General features: G+C 48.2%; 1 protein-coding gene across 1 annotated transcript in view; it reads left to right on the top strand.

Annotated features, from left to right (window-relative positions):
- Window positions 1–822: 822 nt before the first annotated feature.
- Window positions 823–19,443, top strand: part of LOC128270742 (paired box pox-neuro protein) — a 35,763-nt gene continuing 17,142 nt past the window's right edge. The window contains exons 1-2 of the mRNA XM_053008158.1: window positions 823–837; window positions 9,357–9,459. Coding sequence (XP_052864118.1) covers window positions 823–837; window positions 9,357–9,459 — 118 coding nt within the window. The remainder of the gene's footprint in view (window positions 838–9,356; window positions 9,460–19,443) is intronic.

The following is a 19,443-nucleotide window of genomic DNA, read 5'->3' on the forward strand; positions in this document are numbered from 1 at the left end:
TTACCACCCTTTGTCCACGATCGTTTAAGAAATGGGTCGATCTTATTCCGTTTGACCAAAACTGCTCTGATGGAAATTCGATCCATCACGTTTGTGTTAATTGGTACTCAAACATCGAGCTTCTTTGTGCATCCAGCTTTGCGTAAATTGCTTGAAACTGTTTGATGGTTAATCTTTAGCTACTGGGTGATTCAACGACTACTAACATGCCAATCAACTTTAATTAGTTCTGTGATTTTATCGACATTTTCGAAGCCGGGTCTGCCTGTGCGAGATGCAACTTACACATAATTGCACATTACAAGCTGTTACATTATTGACCCATAAGCACCATGGACAATTTCAGCGGCGTACCTTGAAATTTTGCCTTTATAAAAAAAACTGTAAAATGTACTGAACTTTCTCTTTGTTGACTTTCACTGTTAACACCATATAACTCACAAACGAATGGAACAGTGAAAGTATTTTTTTTTAAGTGTGAAGAGTCAGTTTTATAACGAGCGTAAACTTGAAACCATAAACTAGTTTACAAAAATATGTTGTAGAGTAAAAAATGTCTGTGATGAAGATTGCACAGGTCCAATAATTCACAATAATACATGCGCACGCACATCACAGTCGAAGTTATTGGAATATCCTAGGTTTCGTCACTGGAAACATGTTTAAGGTTAGTTTTTGTGGCTAAATTCCATGTTAAACAGAAGTGTCCAATTCCGAATATGAAATTAATATTTTAAAGAAGTCTACCATTTCTAAAAGTGATAGCTTTCAAAGAAACAATCTAGTGGTACTCAAATACTGCGCTTTGCTGCGGTTGCCAGGATGACAGAGCTGCCGGTAACTCTTTACTCGAAAGCACGATTGGAAACGAAACCCGAGAGACGATCACGGTTAAATAAATAATCCCGAAAACGTAAATGTCAAGAAAGGCACTTGGGATGATAATAAAAAGTCTCTAATAAAACTGATTCTTCACAGACATTAAATCTTTGCCAAAACTCCGCTTAACAGTAACAGTGAGGACAGCTCAGTTCTACCAAAGTCCTGTTTACCTGCTCGCCACCGCCGGGGTGTCAGGTTGCACTCTGCACGGTGTTTTAAGTTCTGTTTTATGGTGCCAGAAATTAAAACCCGCCAACAGCGAACCCAAAACGCCGGTAGCGCTCAGTACCGTTAAGCATCTTTCACCGGCGTGCGTATGAAGTAATCAAGCTACAACTCCATTCGTGCACGAGCTGCGAAAGTTTCCAGGACGCCTCTCGACACCGTCATCTTTACACTGAACGGGCGTAAATGAACGTACCGCGTTCGGAACCGACGGGGATTAATTAAAAGCAGGTTCAACGCAGGTCCCGTGTGTGGGAGTTAGGGTCGGTGAAAACACAAGATGGGCTATCGATAGGCTTCGCGAATGGATTTTGGCGAACAAATTGACATTAGCATCTCCATGCCGGCTTGTCATCGCTCGCTTATCCGGCAGCGAATCGGCCTCGTGGCTGGATTTTTGGGGACGAACACTCGATACGGGCCCCCCTCCTCTGTGAACAGGCCTCACGGATCGACCTTTACGGACGTGGAACTTTACGTCACCTTCGCGCCAAACGCGTTAACGCGTAAGTACGTTTCGTGTTCTCGTTTCGCGTCGTGGCCAGCGCCGACCACAGAAGCAGCAGCAGCAGCACAACAGTAATCGTGCGCGTATCGAAACGCAAAACAAGTGTTTATTACAAATCACCCTTTGAATACATAAATATTTATAAAGACGGCCCGGGCCAAAAGAGTGAGCGAGAGCGAGGCTCCCGACCGGGGGGCGCGTTGCGTGAATGGCGAGAACCGCTTTTTCGCGCCGTCCTTACGATGGGACCGCAGCCCGCAGCGTGTGATGGTGGTGGATGGTGCCGGTGCCGGACTCGGGTATCTCACAGCACCAACCGCAGGCGAACGGATGTCGCGCGTTTCGCGCTGCAATCCGTGAAAAGCGTCGCGCGAGATTCGCGCACTGCGCTTAGGGGTTGGCTTAGGTCCTTATTTATCTGGCCCCGTGAACGGGGTGTACTACGCCACACGCGGAGGGCTCGGGCCAGGGCCAGGACCAAACCCACGGTTTATCAGCCGCAGTCCATCGGTGCCGTGCCGTTGCCGTGAGAAGCGATCCTGTCAATCGGCGACGCGTCCGCGTCGCACAGAGCACAGATCGTGGCAATTAGATTGCAACGGTGTAATTGATTAAAACAGATCTCCATCCCCACGCCCTGCGGTGGGAAAAGCTGCCGATGCCCTTTTCGGGTGGTTGACCCACGGTTAGCATATAGCGTAGTGCCATGCCTAGGGACAGATCTCGTCCCATGGCGCAAGTGTTGATTGGAGACCGAAACTTTAAGGAGCCCTTGAAGGGGAGCAAAGTTTTAGAGAGTTGCCATAGAATTGAAGAACTTTAAATGCAATTCAACGTTTGTCATACGTCTACCGACAGAATCTTACAGTTTCTTCGTATCATTAAAATGTATCATTAGTTCATTATAAAGTAAACGATGATTCGGATGTGATGCTAACAGATTATTTAAAGTGTGAAGATCTGAAATATGTTTCTGCAAAGGATTAGATGAGCCGCTGAAGAGTGTGAATGTCCATCTCTCAAGGTATTACCTCAAAATTGCTATATCAAGTTATATTATTAAAAAACAATTAGTTTGATTTTTTAAATGATTTATTTTGATTAGTTGATTAGTTTATAATAATTACGGTTCAATAGAACCGTTTGGATACTAAAATCAATCTCAAAGCCCACGTTCCGGTTGTTCATTGTTTTGCCGACACGGGATGCAAGAAGCGTAAATGATCACCATCAAGATCATCATCGGCACCATCATCATTAAGGTTCATAATCAACGCAATCATCGCCCAAAGTGGATGTAATATCGTTCGGGCATCATGAACACGACTTGGAAATTATCCGTGGCATTATCGTGCCAGAGAGTAGCCCGAGTACCAAACGGGTCGTCTCGCTTTCAAGGCTTGATACGGGTTCCATCGAAGTTACGGTGTGTACGATCGGGATCTAATTTTATTGGTTTAAGGGGACCAAACCAAAATTTGGTCAGATTTAAATCTCAAGCCCGGTTCCCGGTGAGGAGTCGCGCCAGTCTCTGCCGCGGCACATCCGCCATTAGGCGCGCTTATAATAATTGAATTTATGTTTTTATTTCAATATCATTAAAAGCTAATTAAAGCGAATAACAAGACGGGTACTAAACATTTTCCACTCGCACCGGTTCCACTCGCCGGTCAGTTTGGGTCGCGTACTGTAGCCTTCCCGGACACTCTGGTGGCGTAGAGCCGCAGATCGGAAACGCAGGTCTCGGTGTGGGTCTGTTCGGACACTTCAACAACCCAGCAAGTGTTGCCCGACCGTGATTAGTCCGAAAAGTGTTCGGGGCCTTTGTGGTAGTCCCGGGACCTTTTTTGTCCAGCGGCTCCAGCGAGAGACCAACAGGTCTCGGACCTTGTTTTGGGTTTTTATCGTCCACTCAGCGTCATCGTCGTCCTCCCTTCGTTCGCCCGGTAGAACCCGGTCCCCATCGTCCCCACACACACAGCCTCCCGGGCAAAGGTTCTCGGCCAGAGGCAGAGGGCGCCCATCTCGGGCCCGGGGTCGGCCGGCCGCCCGGCCGAGAAGCCGGAGGTCGAGCCGTGTGGCTGGCCGGAATCGGAAAACAGATAAACATTTACGATTTCTTACGCATTTATATCATTTTATACTGGAATCTCCATTTTCTGATGTTGTCGCGCCAACATCCTCGTCCGCCGCGGCTATCCTTCGATCTCCACGCCCGGGATCCTCGAACCGGGTCGGGTGTAGCTGCGGGTTTAATTGTTTTTCCGTCTCCTTGTTGGTTCGGTCGGTCGGCCGCGGTGCGCTCTGTGGCCGGTTTATTTTCATTCATAAAATTAATGCTTGGTCCCTGTTGCTGTGTTGTTGTCCTCTCGCCGTCTCTTTCAATCACGGTCGCTCTCTGTCGTCAATGTAGTCTCGCGGTAGTCATGTTGCGCCGCAGCGTTTTGATTAAGAACTTCAGCCACGGAGTTCCGAGGCTCGCCAGGGTCTTTGTTTTTCGGAGTTTGATCGCAGGCGCGGTGCTTCGTTCGATCCTTTCTGCACTCGCCACCCAGTGGACCCGACGATCACACCGAGCACAGGACATCATGGGACCATGTTGGGTCGTTGCATTTTTGAAGCCTACATCGGACTTCGGGTGATCAATGTCGGTTTTATGGGCTGGGAATTGATTGATACCGATCCGCCGTGTATCCGCGGGGCCGTTTACGAGATTCGCCGGCTAGACAGGTATCGCGTCTAGGTTCGTTAGTTTGCAAATATTGGCCATAAAGTGGGGCGGCCAAACAAGGCACGGATCAGGATAACAAGCGACCTCGGGGCCTTGTTGGAGCCACCTTGTAATAATAGCGTAACCTTTATGTAAAATTATTTCAAACACCATTTTACACTTACCACGCTGCATAGCGCGTTGTCGTTTCTCGGAGTTGGTTTCGAAGTCTTTTCTCTCGTTTTGCTGACCCTCTTAAAAGGTGTGATTAAACCGTCCAGGCTCCGTTCAGCTCGTCGGTCGGTCGGTCGGTTGGGCTGTCTTCTTTCCACTATTTAATTAACGCTTAATTTGGATATGCTAAGGGGCCTTCGAATTTCTCTCCTTTTTTCGTGAATGGAAGGCAGGCTTTCATCACCTTCAGGCCGAGGTGAGTGTTTTCTTCATTGTCGCTCATAGAGGATAATTTGATGGTGCTATTTCTCACCGACTGGCACGATTGGCCACAGGTGGCTCCGCGCCTACAATGTTGCGAGTGGACGCAGGATCGCCAAACTTCCGCCGGATCGTCGGGTGCGGACACAGTGGGTGAAAATAAATTAAATAAAACGAAAAGCGCGCAAAAAGTTCCCGTTAGCGGCGCGCTCCTGTGCCTTTCGGGGGCCAAGCCAAAGAGGGCACGGTAGTTTACTTTGGGTGGGTTTTATGATTTTCCGTAGAAATCTCTCATTCGCTACCGGCTGGTTTTTTCGACGGCCGTTTTGTTTTTTCACCACCGCTCCACGGAGAAACAGTGACGCGATCACGTTCACGTCTGCGCACCAAGAGAAAGGGCACACTGCAGCTCTGCGGGGCCCACGGGGAAATTAAGGAAAAAGAATAATCACCAAATTAAACGGATGCCACTGTTTGGTTGTTAAATTTCGCGAATGAACGACTGGAAACAGTTTTATCGACAGTTTCACCGTCACCGTTTGGTGCTGCTGACGGTGCCTGGCAAACGGTTAGCGGTTTCGCAGCTCCAGCAGCTTTCTCGTATCACATTCTGCTGTTCCGAAGCCTGTCGTTGAGTCAAACTGTTGTTGAGCTTTCTGTTGCAAAGGGATGTCGGTTTTCATCTTATCCAAAAGCTAGACTTAAACAGATTATACTGAGGTTACTTTCGTTTACATTACGGGGAGTATTATTGCTTTAATACATTTGATTAAAGTCTGTGTCAGGAACCTAATATCTGTTAAAATGGTTGATCATTTTTAATTAACCTATATAATTCAATTGACTTGATTTATTGATTGATTAATGTTGGAATGATCCTGTAAGAATAAAGATTACCTTCCGAAGTAAAGTAGGAATCAAGCTGAGTCCTTTCCCACACAGTTTCATACATTTGTGTTACCGTTCTTTAAGTATTCCCTAATCTTATTAAAACGAGAAAAAGAAAGTCTGTATGCAACTTCGCACAATCATGTTAGGCAAAATCAGATTTCGACATTTTGATTTCGCCAAACATTGAATAAGTGATAAATAAAGAAATTCGACTAAAAGAGTATATGCATCCTGATGCATCAGAAGGGATGCAATTTAAAGAACTCAAATGAGCTAAATAAAATAATCACTTTTCTAGACTCTATACTTATGCGTAGCCACACTTCAATATAGCACACGAGCTTCTTCTTCTAGACGACTCCTTATAGAGCAAGGTCTCTTCGTATTTTAAGGCGGCATTTGGCGGCGAAACTGTATCCACATAAAAAAACACATCCCTAGCCAGCCCGGCATCAGTATAAACCAAGACCCCGTGCTAATGTTTCGCCACGAAAGCGTAGTATCGCTAATCATGCTATACATGCTCGGGCCCCCAAATTGCGTACACGCAAAACGGATACGCTTCTTGGTATAGCTTAATCAGCGGCCGTACTGCAGCATTTGCTGGGCCGGCTGGGCTACCGCGTCGAGTCCATTTCCCGCCGGTGGGACAGGACAGGGGGGGACGGTTCCGTTTCCGGAACGACACACTTAGCGCGCGCACCGAACTTTCACTTCGTGGCCCCGCGGCTTAGATGATAAATATTAATGAAGAGACAAAGTTCAACAACCATATCGGTTTGGCGGTGATATCCTTGGTCGGTTCGGCTTCGGCCGGCTACGCCATTTGGCCACGGTCCGGTGCGGCTCTCTAGACGCGTGACGCAGGACATGACGGTTTCCAGTTGCTCGGTTTTGGTTTTCGAAAGGGGCCCCCAATTGCCGCAGCCTTTCGGACCACAAAGCGCGCGACGAATATTTGCATAAACCTATCATCATCATCATCACGGTGGGCTCGAGGGCGCCCCGAGGGTGTGTAAACATAGTTAAACCCCGTGCGTCTAGTGGGTCCCGGATCCTGCGGGTATGATTAATTAGGCAAAATCAATCATAAAACCTGGCCAGTGGCCAGTGGCTCGCCCCTGAATTGGGTTCTGCAAGTATTGTGTGCCGAGCGCACCGTAAAGTGTGTGCTTTTATTTCCTGCGGTCCGAACCGAGCCGCAGGTTCACGGGTTCATTTTTATTTTCAGCCCCATATTTGCTTTGCATTCGGCGCCGTTTTATGTCCTTTTCGTATAATCAGTTTGTTTAATTCGCACAAAAACGGTACGGTGCGCGACTTAAGTATTCCTAGCGACGGGGCTCGTAAAAACGAGCCCGAGTCCTTTTTCGTTATCCTATGCGAGCCGCAGCCATGGGCAGTGTGAGGGGCCCCGCCAAGGCTCGGCCCGGTGTACCTGTGTCCCGTCTTTTCCGGGCGTTCATAATTGAACACCAACGGAACGCGTGAAAGCGTGCCCAATTTGCGATAAAGCGCGAATTTGTTTATATTTTCCGCGAAACGCTGCTCACGGTGCGTGTTTGCGGCGACAGCAGTGCCGGACGCACGGTTTCGTGATTCACTCAAAACACACTACGGAAGGCGTTGCGGAAAATAGCGATCGTATTAATGAGCTACTAAAATGTGTACGCTTCCGACGGGGTTCCGGAGAGCGCAAAGCGTGGCGAAGGACCCCGTGGCAGGTGGAACGGCTCTGCATGACGCTGACCATAAAATTATTCGCCAACGCCAGCATACCACGGCCACATGGGGGGGATCCGCTTCATTCTCGCTTTCTCCTTCCCTCTCTATTGCCGCACTGATATTGGCCACCCGCATGGCGAATCCTCCGGTTCGGTCTCCAGCAGAACAATTTGCTGGTGGTTAGTGAGTTAATCGGCAGGTTTGGCCAATGGGACGAAGGTCTGAGAAGTTGTTGGTGGTCGACGGCTAAGAAGACGGCTTTTACCAAGAACTGCTTCTTTCGATGTTGTGAAGGTAACGAAAAAGGTTCTATGCGATAATGTATGCGAAAAAAAAGGATTGGGCCGTATGCTGGTTGTATTTCTTAACGAGTCAGCTTATCGGGGTAGCTTATCATTGTAAATATAATTGTAAATTATTGTTGAAAGTTTACCGAAGTTATGTGCTGTTAAAAAAAGCATACTTCTGGAGAGCCTTTTTGTAGTGTACTAGGAACTCCTTCAAACTGGCTAAGCTGTCAACAAAGAATTCTTTTTGAGCGCTATGGCCTCGTTGGCCCAAAGTAGTGCGTCAAAAGAGGTCGGATTTGTGGAGAGAAATTTCTTAGTTTTTGTATCACAGTTTCGGGATAATTTCGTGATCATTTCGATACAAACTCGCATCATAACGTAACTTCTGGCTGTTTGATAAACTCATTAGAGCACTTCGTGTACATATTCGATAGTGCAGTGTTGAAGGCTATTCAAAAAAGAAATTTTTGGATCATTAAGAAAATTGGAACAAATGTAGATAAGGCTGTATTGTATAGAATTTAACTTCTTTAAAGGTGACAACGGATCAGAAGATTAACCTAAGATAGTTTTGAGTTCTAAGCAAATTCCCGTCAGGAGCAAAGAACCGAACCGTAAGCTAAGCAAAGTACCCTTCTCCTACGAAATAGGAAACAAATGTTTTTTTTCTATTTGTTTATTGAAATACGTTTGAAAGCAGCAAATGTCCTGCATTTTAATGTCATTTACCCTTTAAGTCACATCACGAATCGTCAATGTTTCATACAATGAACACCTCTTAAAAGACCTGAAAAATTGGTTCCTCGTAAAAAAGGGATGATATTATTTGTGGAGTTTTTCAAATAAACATCTTTTACTAATAACTATTTACGAACACTCTTTGCCCCTTCAAGCACGTCCTTGTGAGGTGCATCTGCGCTCTGCACGCCAATGAATCAAATTTCGAGATTAAATTGACGAATTCTCTTGTATGCGGCGATCGATCGGGAATATCAGTAGCTTACTGTTCCGTATCGGTTACGGCGATCAGAGAGCCCGAAAATCGTCAGACATTAGACCGGTGCGGTGCTCTATTTAACGCTGCTCCCGGCGGCCCCGCTAACCTAAAACCCTAAATTTCAGTGGCCAGTCGATGCCGTTGCCGTGATTCCTGTCGGGGGCTGGAAGGGACTCCGGTTTTACGAGCATTATACATTGGCCGGCTGCGGGGGCATTATCAACGGCGCTGATGGCGCTTTTGAAGGCGTTTCAGGTTTTCCACAGTTTTCCACCACGGCCCACCGACCGGCCGGCGAACGGGGGACGTTATGCTAATTTATTCCTCTTAAAAGGCGTTAATTAACAAAATTACAATATTTTCACAGTATAACGCCGTCGGGTGCGAGGGTCCGGTCCGGAGTCCGTTAGGGGAAGGACCATTCGAGGACTTCGGACGAAGTGGTGCTTTTCTTTTATTTTTCCGGCGCGCACTCAGGCGACTCGGGCGGTTGTTGATTCATCGCCCGGGCCGGGTTCCTTCGGTTCGAGGCTTTCGAAAGAGCTGCCTCGGTCCGGAGGTCCGAGGTCAAGACGATGGAAACCATAACGCGTGGGCTTTAGCGTAAATTAATGCAGCTCGCATCGCGGCGGACGAAAACTGGCGGCAGCGCGTAATAACATAAAAATCGAATTTTCCCCGCTTCCGTTGCAGGTTTGGCCGCATCGGGCGCATCTCCCGCAGGCGCAGGCGAGCCTATCTGATTTCAAGACGGCAATCAACGCGCCGCCAGGCATCGACGAAATGCCCCATACCGGTAAGTGGAAACGATCGTTAGATTACGGCCATAATTTTCGTAGATTAAGAGCGCGCCGATTAAGACCGCGCGACCCGCTGCACGCAATTGTACGGCCCGAGCCGGAGCAGGAGTCGCCCGGACCGCGTAGAGTCGCCATAGAGTACCGACTCCGGCCCCCGTTGGCCGGCTCGGACTCGGACTCGACCGGTTGGTCTTGATGCGCGCGAATGCGTGTGATCGCAACGCGGCGTATCGGTTTGCGGAATGCATTTAGCGAGTATTATTGGAAAATGATCACCGGGTGGTTGCGGCCAGATAACGGTGTTATGGTGCCGGCAGTGGCCGGCGGGACGAGATGCACCTTACACGGTACGATCACTTCTTTTTAGCATTAATCGGCACGGCACGGTTTTGCGGTCGATTTCGATTCGGAGCGACCATTCTGCGGCGGTCGAATTGGCGGTCTAATTGAAAAGTAATACAGTCGCCATTCGGTTGACGGCGGCGGCGGCGGCGGCGGTTGGCTTCAGGCTTCGCCACCAGAAGCTCTCTGCTTTCCAAGCGTGGCCGCAAGCACGATAAAATGCAATCATAATGGTTATCGGAGCCGAAGTCGCTGAAGAAGATCCCTGGTGAAGCTGTCGTCGAGAGTCTTGAGTAACCTTTCCGTGGCTGCACGTGCAGAGCGCAAGGTCCTCCTATTGTGCAATGTTTTACGCTGGTAGGAAATGATAAGCAAACATAACGAATCCGGAGAGAGTATAAGTAGGTCATCGTGAACGTAATGTGCCGTTTTCATTCAAGTCCACTCATCTCTGGTCAACTATGGTAATCTGCCTCGGTATGCACTCTCAGCTCAAGTAATTCTCAGCTTCGAGCGGATTCGACATTTCTTAACACTTCATACAACGAGGAAGAAGGTTTAGTTTTACGTTCAAAATGTTTAACTGTGTATCTACTTTGCTGACATTATGTTAAAATCTTCTAAACTATAAAAGGGCGTTAACTGAATAAATGTCGGTAAGATAAGTCGATTTATGCGTTATCTGTTTAGAACGTATTGGAACTTTTGAATTTAAGAACAACATCACACAGACGATCATGTTTTTTGAGAAAAATGTGTCATATTTTTTGTAAAAAATGGAATTGAATCCTCGGGTGTACTCCAACTGTTCACTGTGGCTTGATGATATGCTGCCATGTGCCAAAGCAACATTTATCGGTGGTACGAGTAGTTCTCACAGAGCCAAGCAGTTCAGAGGACGTTGAAGAGTTGCCCAATCGTCGAATCACCGTTTCAGATGTTGCTGAGGACTCGATATCGATTGGTTCGTGCTGTTTGATTTTTACCAATTACTTGGGCATGGGTCGCAGTGAAATTGGTCTCAAAATTGCTCAAAAGTATGCGAATTTTTGATCACAAACAATATTCTAGTGAGGCGCAACTAGTGTGTTCTCCAGATCTGTGTCATCCTGTGACTATTTCTTATCCGCCCAACTTTAACGGCATCGCAGAAGAACCAGCTCCCAGAAAATATTTTTTCGAGTGCTTCGAGGAATGCAAAAAACCTGCAACATATCTGATGGGGATCACTCTGAATGACAAAAATTAATATTCAAAAACTAATGTTTGTTGAAAAGAAAGGAAAAGAAGATTGAAACTTTTACTTACTTACTTATCCGGCTACAACCGTCGAGCGGTCTTTGCTTGCTTTAAGGAATTTTTCCACCGCTCGCGGTCGATTGGAAGATTGGAACTGCCTTGACAAAAAAAGGAAATGACTTGATGACTGATCCACTAGCCTGCTTACTCTCTATTTGTCTACCAACCGCGGTCACGGTTGTTTGTAGCTGTCGATCCAAGATATTAAAACGTTTTCGAATTGTGGAACTCAAATACCCGATTTCTGGTCCGTGACGTCTGCAGAGATGAGCACAGATTGTCCCATCAATCAACCCCTTGCGAGCGATAGCGTACAAATCAAACGCAATTATCACCCCGGCCCGGTCTCCTGTGGATAAATAAGTCATTATTTATCGCTGATCGGAGTCATCCGAACGGGAGCGATACAAATTAATTCCGCAAAATTCCGCAACCTTTTAATAAACGGAACACGGTGTGAGCGATGAGTTGCGGCCGCTCGGCCGTGCGTGCCTGTTCGTACCATGTCGCGGGGTCCGTCTGGGATCCTGTTTTCGATGTCGGAGCAGCGGGCCTGCGGGACGGGCTTGAAACAGATCCCGAAACGCGGCGAACAATATTAATGTTATTCGGCTCGCCGAAGACCTGGTCCGTTTCGTGAGATGAGTGTTTTTTTCGGCCATCGCCCATCGGGGCCTCCGAAAAGTGGTGCCCTCCAGCGATCGGTTGCAGGAGATGAGTAGTAGCAGCAGCAGCATTTGAACCCATTTCATCCCTCACAAGTATCTCACAACTCCGCTACTGTGCTGTGCATAAATTAGAGCTTTTTGCCACGGACGCTCCTGAGGACGCTCGCGCAGTGCAGTAGCCGAGCCCGGCTCCGGGGTGCATATGAAAAACGGGCCGAAGAATCCGGCGCAGAATCGCCACGAGGTCGAGGTCCCGGACGGGGCTGGGGCCCCTTTTTTTGCTGGAATTCCTGCAAGTCAATCCCGGTGGACCAGTTGGTGCCGTCGGTCCGACCGATCCCGGTGGCTCCCGGAGCGATCCGGTAGCGATCTGATCGATACATCCCGCCCAGGCCAAGGCAAAGAACATGCATCGGACGGCGGCGACGACGACGGCGACGACGACGGCGGAGTGTGATGTCGTTCTCGCGCTTTTCTCCGCTTTTCGTCACTTTGCCACCAGCGCCTCGCGTCCGGCTCGGACGCGGAACGGAATGGAACGGGATGAAATATAAAAATTATATTTACAGATTAGTTAATTTTTTATCTGTCTCATAATACAAGTTGTAATAATTTGAGGAATTTTATGCGCAGAACGAAATCGCAATCGGTTCGAATTCTTCGTGTCCGCCGGGGCCGGGGGCACAGATGAAATCTCAGCGGTTAGCGATACGCGGTTGATATTGGGTGCGACCATATGAGTCGCGCAGTGCACAGTCGGCCAGGCGATGGTCACCGCAGAGGTCAAAAGTAGATTTTTGGAAGGATTTCTATTTAACCCATATAAGCCTATATAGCTTGGGTCTCATGTTATTGGAACTCTCTTTATCTTTAAGCTTTCTTAATATCATCACTCAGGATCACTCTTCACTTAAGGATGAGAGGGCAACGTTTATTAATTTGACGATTACTTCCAACAAGGCTCAGTGTTTAGTAGAGATCTACAAACTGGAGCTATGCTTCCATAGACATTCTCCATTTTTTTAACATACCCATTATCGTTATAAAGCCGTAGGAGTTGTTTATCGATATGATTCTTCCGTTGAATCTTGAACACAAAAAGGCATACCAAAGCGTAAATAAAATGACAGTATTAAAAATAATTGTGGTATTATTTAAATTGGAGGGTGAACCTTTCCTACATTCAATGTCAATCAGATAGTCGTGAAACAAAGACCAATTCAATATGAGTTGAGTGGTTTGTTACGACAGTAATGGTCTAAGCATCCTCCTGTTTGGTTCGCCATCAGCTATGTCGATCGATTAATCCATTTGTGTCCTTGCTCTAGTGTGATCGAAGAACAAGTACCAGTTGGGCGTTTAGTTTAGTAAGGAATTGGGTATGTTTCGGATGATAATTTATTTTAGAACTGTAAAAGTTCGGAAAAGTATAGAGTTCGCAGCCCATTACAGATGTTGACCTCACGTCAGTACGTTGACTACGATAGACTCCGGAGAATTAATTTGTCCGTCGATTGATTACACTCGGCCCCATTGTGGTGGTCCTTCGCTTCACAACCAACATTGTCCGCTGGGAACGTAGTCCATCCGAACCGGGGGCCGGGTGACAGTCGTCCGGTCATCCGAAACCGACACGATCGTGCAGAGTGTGTCGTGTGAGAGTGATTTCCCATCACTTTAAATTGGATGCAGTTTTTGCCGTGCTCTGGCGCAGCTTCCACCCGGACTGGTCGGGCCAGGGAGACATTATGCATTCCAGAACTCGATATAAATCAACCCTGCGCGTTGACTGGAAAGGCTGGCGTTTTTCCCGCCGGCCGTCGCAACCGGAGCGAGACCATGTCCCCTTCTCCCCACGGCAGCCGAGGGCCTGCCGTCAGTTTCTTTCGCGCACGTCGCAGAACTACCGTCGCAAGGAGCTGTCGCGCATCATGGCTGCGGGTGCGCAAAAGCGCAAATGATTTGCTATCTTGCGGCGGCGATTGGACCATGTTTTCGAGTCCCGTTTTTGTGTGTGCCTCCGGTGGCGGCGGTAGGGCTTCCAGTTCGCTTGGGCGTCGTCCAGCCGTCAGTTTTCACGCGTACGCAACTCCGGAGCCCTCGGGAGGGTGCGCCGACGGCCGACGGACGTCCTGCGTGGCCCAAGCCGATCGGCACACTGACACCTTCAGGCCGGCGAGTTGACAATTAATTGACTGAAAGAATGGATTTATGCAATCTCGGCCTGGGCCGGCGAGAAAATGACGGATGGTCGCCCGGATCCTGCGGGCGCGACGAGTGGTCACTCGGCAAACGAAAAACCGTACGCCCATCAAATGACATGGTGTTGGTGTGGTTGTGTCAGTTTATGTCCAGTGCGGTGATTGAAGTGGAATTAATTCATTTTCAAACACACGCAGTTCCTGCCGGAACTGCGAGACTGCGGGCCACCAGAGGGCGCTCGTATATGGAAGGTGGCCCCCTTCTATGCTTGCTGAACTGACGAGAGGTTAGTCGTTCCAAGCTTCGACACATCGGCAAACTCTTCACAGTCTTTGGCGGAGAAGAATTAATTGGCCCTCGCGATCGCCTAACGAACGACGCCAACGCCAGGAGTTTCTAAAAACCGCTTGTAGCATGGTTTATGCTTCAGCCGAGACGGCTACGGAACCGTAGCGTGGCGCGCGTTGGTTACGGGTAGCCCTGGGCACTCGCGGCAGGTTGTTTTTGGGGTTTAGGATTCACTTTGCCCCCTCCGAGATGAGGCTTCGGGCTAACTACGCACTTGTTTTACTGCTTCATTTGCCACGTAGGCGACGGGCGACGGCCTCCAGCATCCCTCTTGGGTTCACGGTTTGGTCGCACGCCGACACAGTGGCCATGCGGGGCCACTCGCCTAGAAAAGTGGTGTTTTCAGGTGTTGTTACCATTTTATTCTCCTAATTAAGACGATGCGGTGCGCCATGCTCGCCTAGCACAGATCCTTGTAGAAATTTGGGAGCTCGCGTTGGCCACTTTTTATGGGCTCGGCCCACGGTTCAGCGGTTCCTGGAAAATGCGTCAAACGTTACGCAAGACGGTGAGCCGAGAACCGTGAACCCCAAACCCGTGGATGGACTGGGTCCCGTGGGGCTCACGTTGACAGACCCGCAACAGAAGCCTCGTTAATCGGGAAGCTAAAAGCCACATCGTAATCACTTCCCGGGAAGCTGTAACGGCCCGGCGTAATGGGAGCGAATCGGGCGAGAAGATTACTGGGGTCCCAAACGTGTAGCTTTTCCGAAGGAGACACCGGTGTGTAGCACTCTTTGCTTTGAGGGGTCCATTTCCGGTGGTAGCCGCGAGATAGATTAATCGCATTTTGATGAAGAAAACACCTCATTTGTAGATAACTGGTATCTAATCAATTCCAATTAATCGTATCGCTGTTCTTCGCGACGGATACTCGAATGCGCGGGTTTCGGCTAGAACTTGCCAACGACAAGGGTATCGTGCAGGGTAAGTTTTGCATGGGTGTTTCCATAAATTTGTTTTGGAAATTTCGATTCGTAAAATAAATAAATAAATTTGTTGCTGAAAGACATTTAGCAATTTGTAAAATGATAATCTATTACATTAAAAATTATGTGCTATCTACGGATGTCCGAGCTACGGAGAAACTATGGAACACTTTTGCATAAAAAAACGCCAAAAACTTTCGCTGTGTAAGACATTCGAAAACAGGTGGTAAATCCTACAAGAGATGTAACCAAGAGTGTGCTTTTCAGGATAGAAACTGTTTGAAGGAATTGATTAATATTATCGCACAACGATGACCATGTGTCTTGTGCAAACGCCAATTGGTCATTAGATCCCGTCATTTCGTCAACTATCTCCTTGAAGGAAAATAGAAGGTTTATGTTCAAAAGACCACTCTTGGTTATGGCCTATTTGAAACCTAAAGAGATTTAACGAGATTTTGACAAACTTGTTGGGAATTGAAATGTTTCCATAGATACTTTTCGATGACGTTAATTGAAAAAGTTATCGATTGTCCGAGCAAATCACACGGTGCTAGTCAAACCGGTATTGCCTAACCTACGAAACAAAATTTTTCGATCATACAAAGTGGATTTTTAAAACAAAAATTCACCATTTATTTCAAGTCCAAGACACACCTCACCTGGTAACTCGGTAACATTAGGAAATGCAGTGTTCAGCTGTATTATCAAATACGTCACTTATGCGCTACTTCCAAGAACATCGAAACAGATATCGGCCAGATGTTTCGTACAGGAATTCGGTATCAAGACGATGGGCGAATCGGGAATCCGATTGATTATTATTAGGGTAGCAATCGCAAACTCGGAATCGCGTTTTCATTGTAACATAATCCCACTAGCAGCGGCACGTGTAGCAAGTGGTGTAATTTGTGATAATGAACCTCCGGTAATAACTCCCCATCGGGTTAAGTAAACCAACTGATGATAACAATTGGCGCTAAATAATTGATCGTTTTCATCAAACAAATATCTAAACACGGGCTAATATAGCGCTTTTATGAGTTTCTGGTTTCCCAAAGTACATGATCAATTACTGCGGACGGGATGTCTGTCGTCCGCTGGAACTGGAGACACCACTGGAGACGACAGCAGATCGATCGGAAAATCATTACGGAAAAAACAGGCAGATGCGTCCCGATCGGCGTCACACGACAACTGCCGTCCTCGAAGGCATCTAATGCGCGCTTAGACCGGGCAAGCTGTCCTGGACTGGACCGGCTCGGGCGATCGGCACACCCGAAACAGGCATAATCAAAATAATTGAACGCCTGCCTGCCTTAGACCGGCCAAGAATCGATCGGGTGGCTCGGATTCTAATCTGGCCGCAGCCTCGGTGTTTTTCGGGGGCCACCACGCCACAATATGCATGCTGCAGCGCATATGCAGCTTACTGATTAGCGATGCGCAGCCCCAAAATGTGACGCTTCATTAGACCCCGGAGTGTGCGCTTAGACCGTAGATCCTCCGTCGGGCGTGCCGTGGGCCGTGGGCCAGAAATTATAGAGTTTGTTTGCGTGTAATCGACGGAGGAAATGCAGCATAATCATAGGGTCACGAGGCGGCGCGCCCTCGGGAAAGAGACGTCCGTTGACGGGCCCGTGTGAATGTTTAATGTCGCTCGGGACGTCGGGGACACGCTGGCACGTCAAAGGCCCTTTTCTGGCGCTACACGGTCCCTGGCTGCCCGAATGGCGGGTCGTTGCGGATTGAGGCGAATCAATTAGGCGATATCGGGCGATTGTTATGTCCGCCGACTCCGGCCGATTACGGCGCTCCGGGCTCCGTTCCAGATTTAGGCGCGGCCACTCCCGCGGGATCGTAAGAACCCGCGCGACGTCGTCGCCGGCGAGTGATACCTTTCCGTTAACGATCTCTGATGATCTCGAAACGTTTCGGCTTCTGAATTCTCTGCGCGAGGCGGAGCCATTTTGGGGGCCGTCCGATATGCAGATCGGAACCCCGCGCGGCCCCTATTTCGGCGCGTCGCAGGAAATGGGTCCTTTAATGGCTCGCCGCGTTTTAATTGCGCCCGAAACCGATGACGACGGCGACGGTTAATTAAACCGCTAAAGTCCGCCAATTTGGTCCGCCGCTGACTGGGCTGGCTGCGGAGTTTTGGCAGCAAGGGGAACAGAAATAAAAGTCCTGCAGCCGAAACCAACTCGGGGACAGCAAAAAACAGGGGAAGCACCAGCACCAGAACCTTCGCCAAATGCCGCCGCCCTATAAACCGTTTCACAGCCAATCAGAAACGGATCGAGGGCGCGATCGTAAGACGATCGCCGACTCGGGAGCGAAAAGCGATCGTAAATCGGCGGCCACTCCTGGCGGATTTTGCGTACGTTCGCGCGCGCACAGTTTTCGGCACATTTCAAGCCGCGAAGGTTGGGCCCCCGCCGGTTAATGCTTCTTCTTGCGGGCCTTCCGTCACTCGCTGGGACATAAATTAATAGTGGCAGGCGTAAAAGTTGCTCTCACCCGCCAGGGGCAGGAGCAAACCGCTGCGCGTTCGGGAAGGGAATGAAAAATGACAAACGGCACCCCGAAAACGTTAACATGAACCGTATAAACATACGTTCCAAGGTTCAGGTTTATGTCGGCGGTCTGCCGGAGAATGGAAGGCTCTGAAGATGGCCGACTTTTCCGGCCGACTCTGTGGCCTTTTATGAGCCCCGATCTTTGGGCCCTGGCCTGGCCCTAACCGAAGCAGAAGAGGAAGACACGCCACCTGACCACGCCGCGGTGGCGAAGAACCTGCAGCCGAGGAGCAGCCACTCGGCCAGGCCAACCCAAACGGACTCCCGGTCGGACTATAAACGGAGAGTTTTATATGAAATGAATTTTAATTTCTTGCCATTTTCAACCCGAGCCCAGCTAGCCGGTCCCTGGCGGCCTGGCGGCGCCCGGTGGCCGGCAACGGTGGCGCTCTGACGAGAGCAGACGGTTGGCGCATGGCGGCCACGCCGGCCATTAGCATCGGCCAGGGCACCGGCCGCGAGTCCGCGAGTGCGATAAGCCGAGAAACGGCAGCCGCCGCGCACTTGCAATGACCATAGTCATTAATCGGATACCGCTCATCACGCGGCGCACTCACACACAACCAATACCAACAAACAAATAGACACACCAGTACACGAAAAAAGCGCAACCATTTTGGGAAAACTGTGCGCTGCGTAACGCCTTTGCGTAACGCTGCCGCGAACTGGTTCTGGTTCACCTGGTCCGAGAGGTTCATTAGAATTGGCATTTCCATTGGCATTGGCGGACCGGTGTGGTCATCGGATGCGATGATACGGATTTTTCATGCTCTCATTTCTTTTTTCTGGGCTTTGCACAATCGACACGACTGTGGAGCGGCCATAGGTGTCACGACGGATAGTTAAAATTATTCAAAGATAATCGGCAGCCTCCGATTTTGTACCTCATCGGAACTTTATCAAGTGCTCGAAATATGTTCTTCTACGCAAATGATAAATTAATTCTGATTGAAATTTAATTCGTCGGTTATATCCTTTTAGCTACTATCCCAAAAGCTAAACTCAAAAAACAGCACACTTTTCTATTCTGTTCAGCTCAATCGGATTTATCTATGAAAATTGGAAACTTATGTATCAAATTTTCAAATCAAATTTTTAAAGTTACCAAACTAAACTGTTTTAGTTCGAACTAAACTGTCATATAATTTGTAAACAATTCGGCCATTGTCTTAGATGAAAAGCGTTCCCGAAATGCCTCGTATTTAGCTACTTTTATATAATTTGCAAGCTGCAAGTCATAGCTATTTTAATGTTCAATATGATTTATTAAATAATTGAAATATGGGTTAGATTGCATTAATCGTCTTTTAAGCCCTGATTATTATCATTAAAGTCTTAGTCATCATTAAATATCGACTTTCATTATTGTATACGTTTAATAGAGTTGCAAACCAGCAACCATTTATGAGAAACCAGTTCCCATGAAATGTTTGATCTTCTCTCTGGCTGCAATGTTCCATTTGAATGATAACGGCACATAACGGACGCGTTCGCGGTTCAGTTGCAAAAACCCAGGACGCCGGGGCCATACATTCTTTGCATACTTCTTGTCATTTCGCTCGAAAACAAACCAATTCTGTGTCGCAGGCGCTCCATCTTCCAGATGGTCACTT

The sequence above is a fragment of the Anopheles cruzii genome, chromosome 3, assembly GCF_943734635.1.
Source record: "Anopheles cruzii chromosome 3, idAnoCruzAS_RS32_06, whole genome shotgun sequence".
Lineage (NCBI taxonomy): Eukaryota > Metazoa > Arthropoda > Insecta > Diptera > Culicidae > Anopheles > Anopheles cruzii.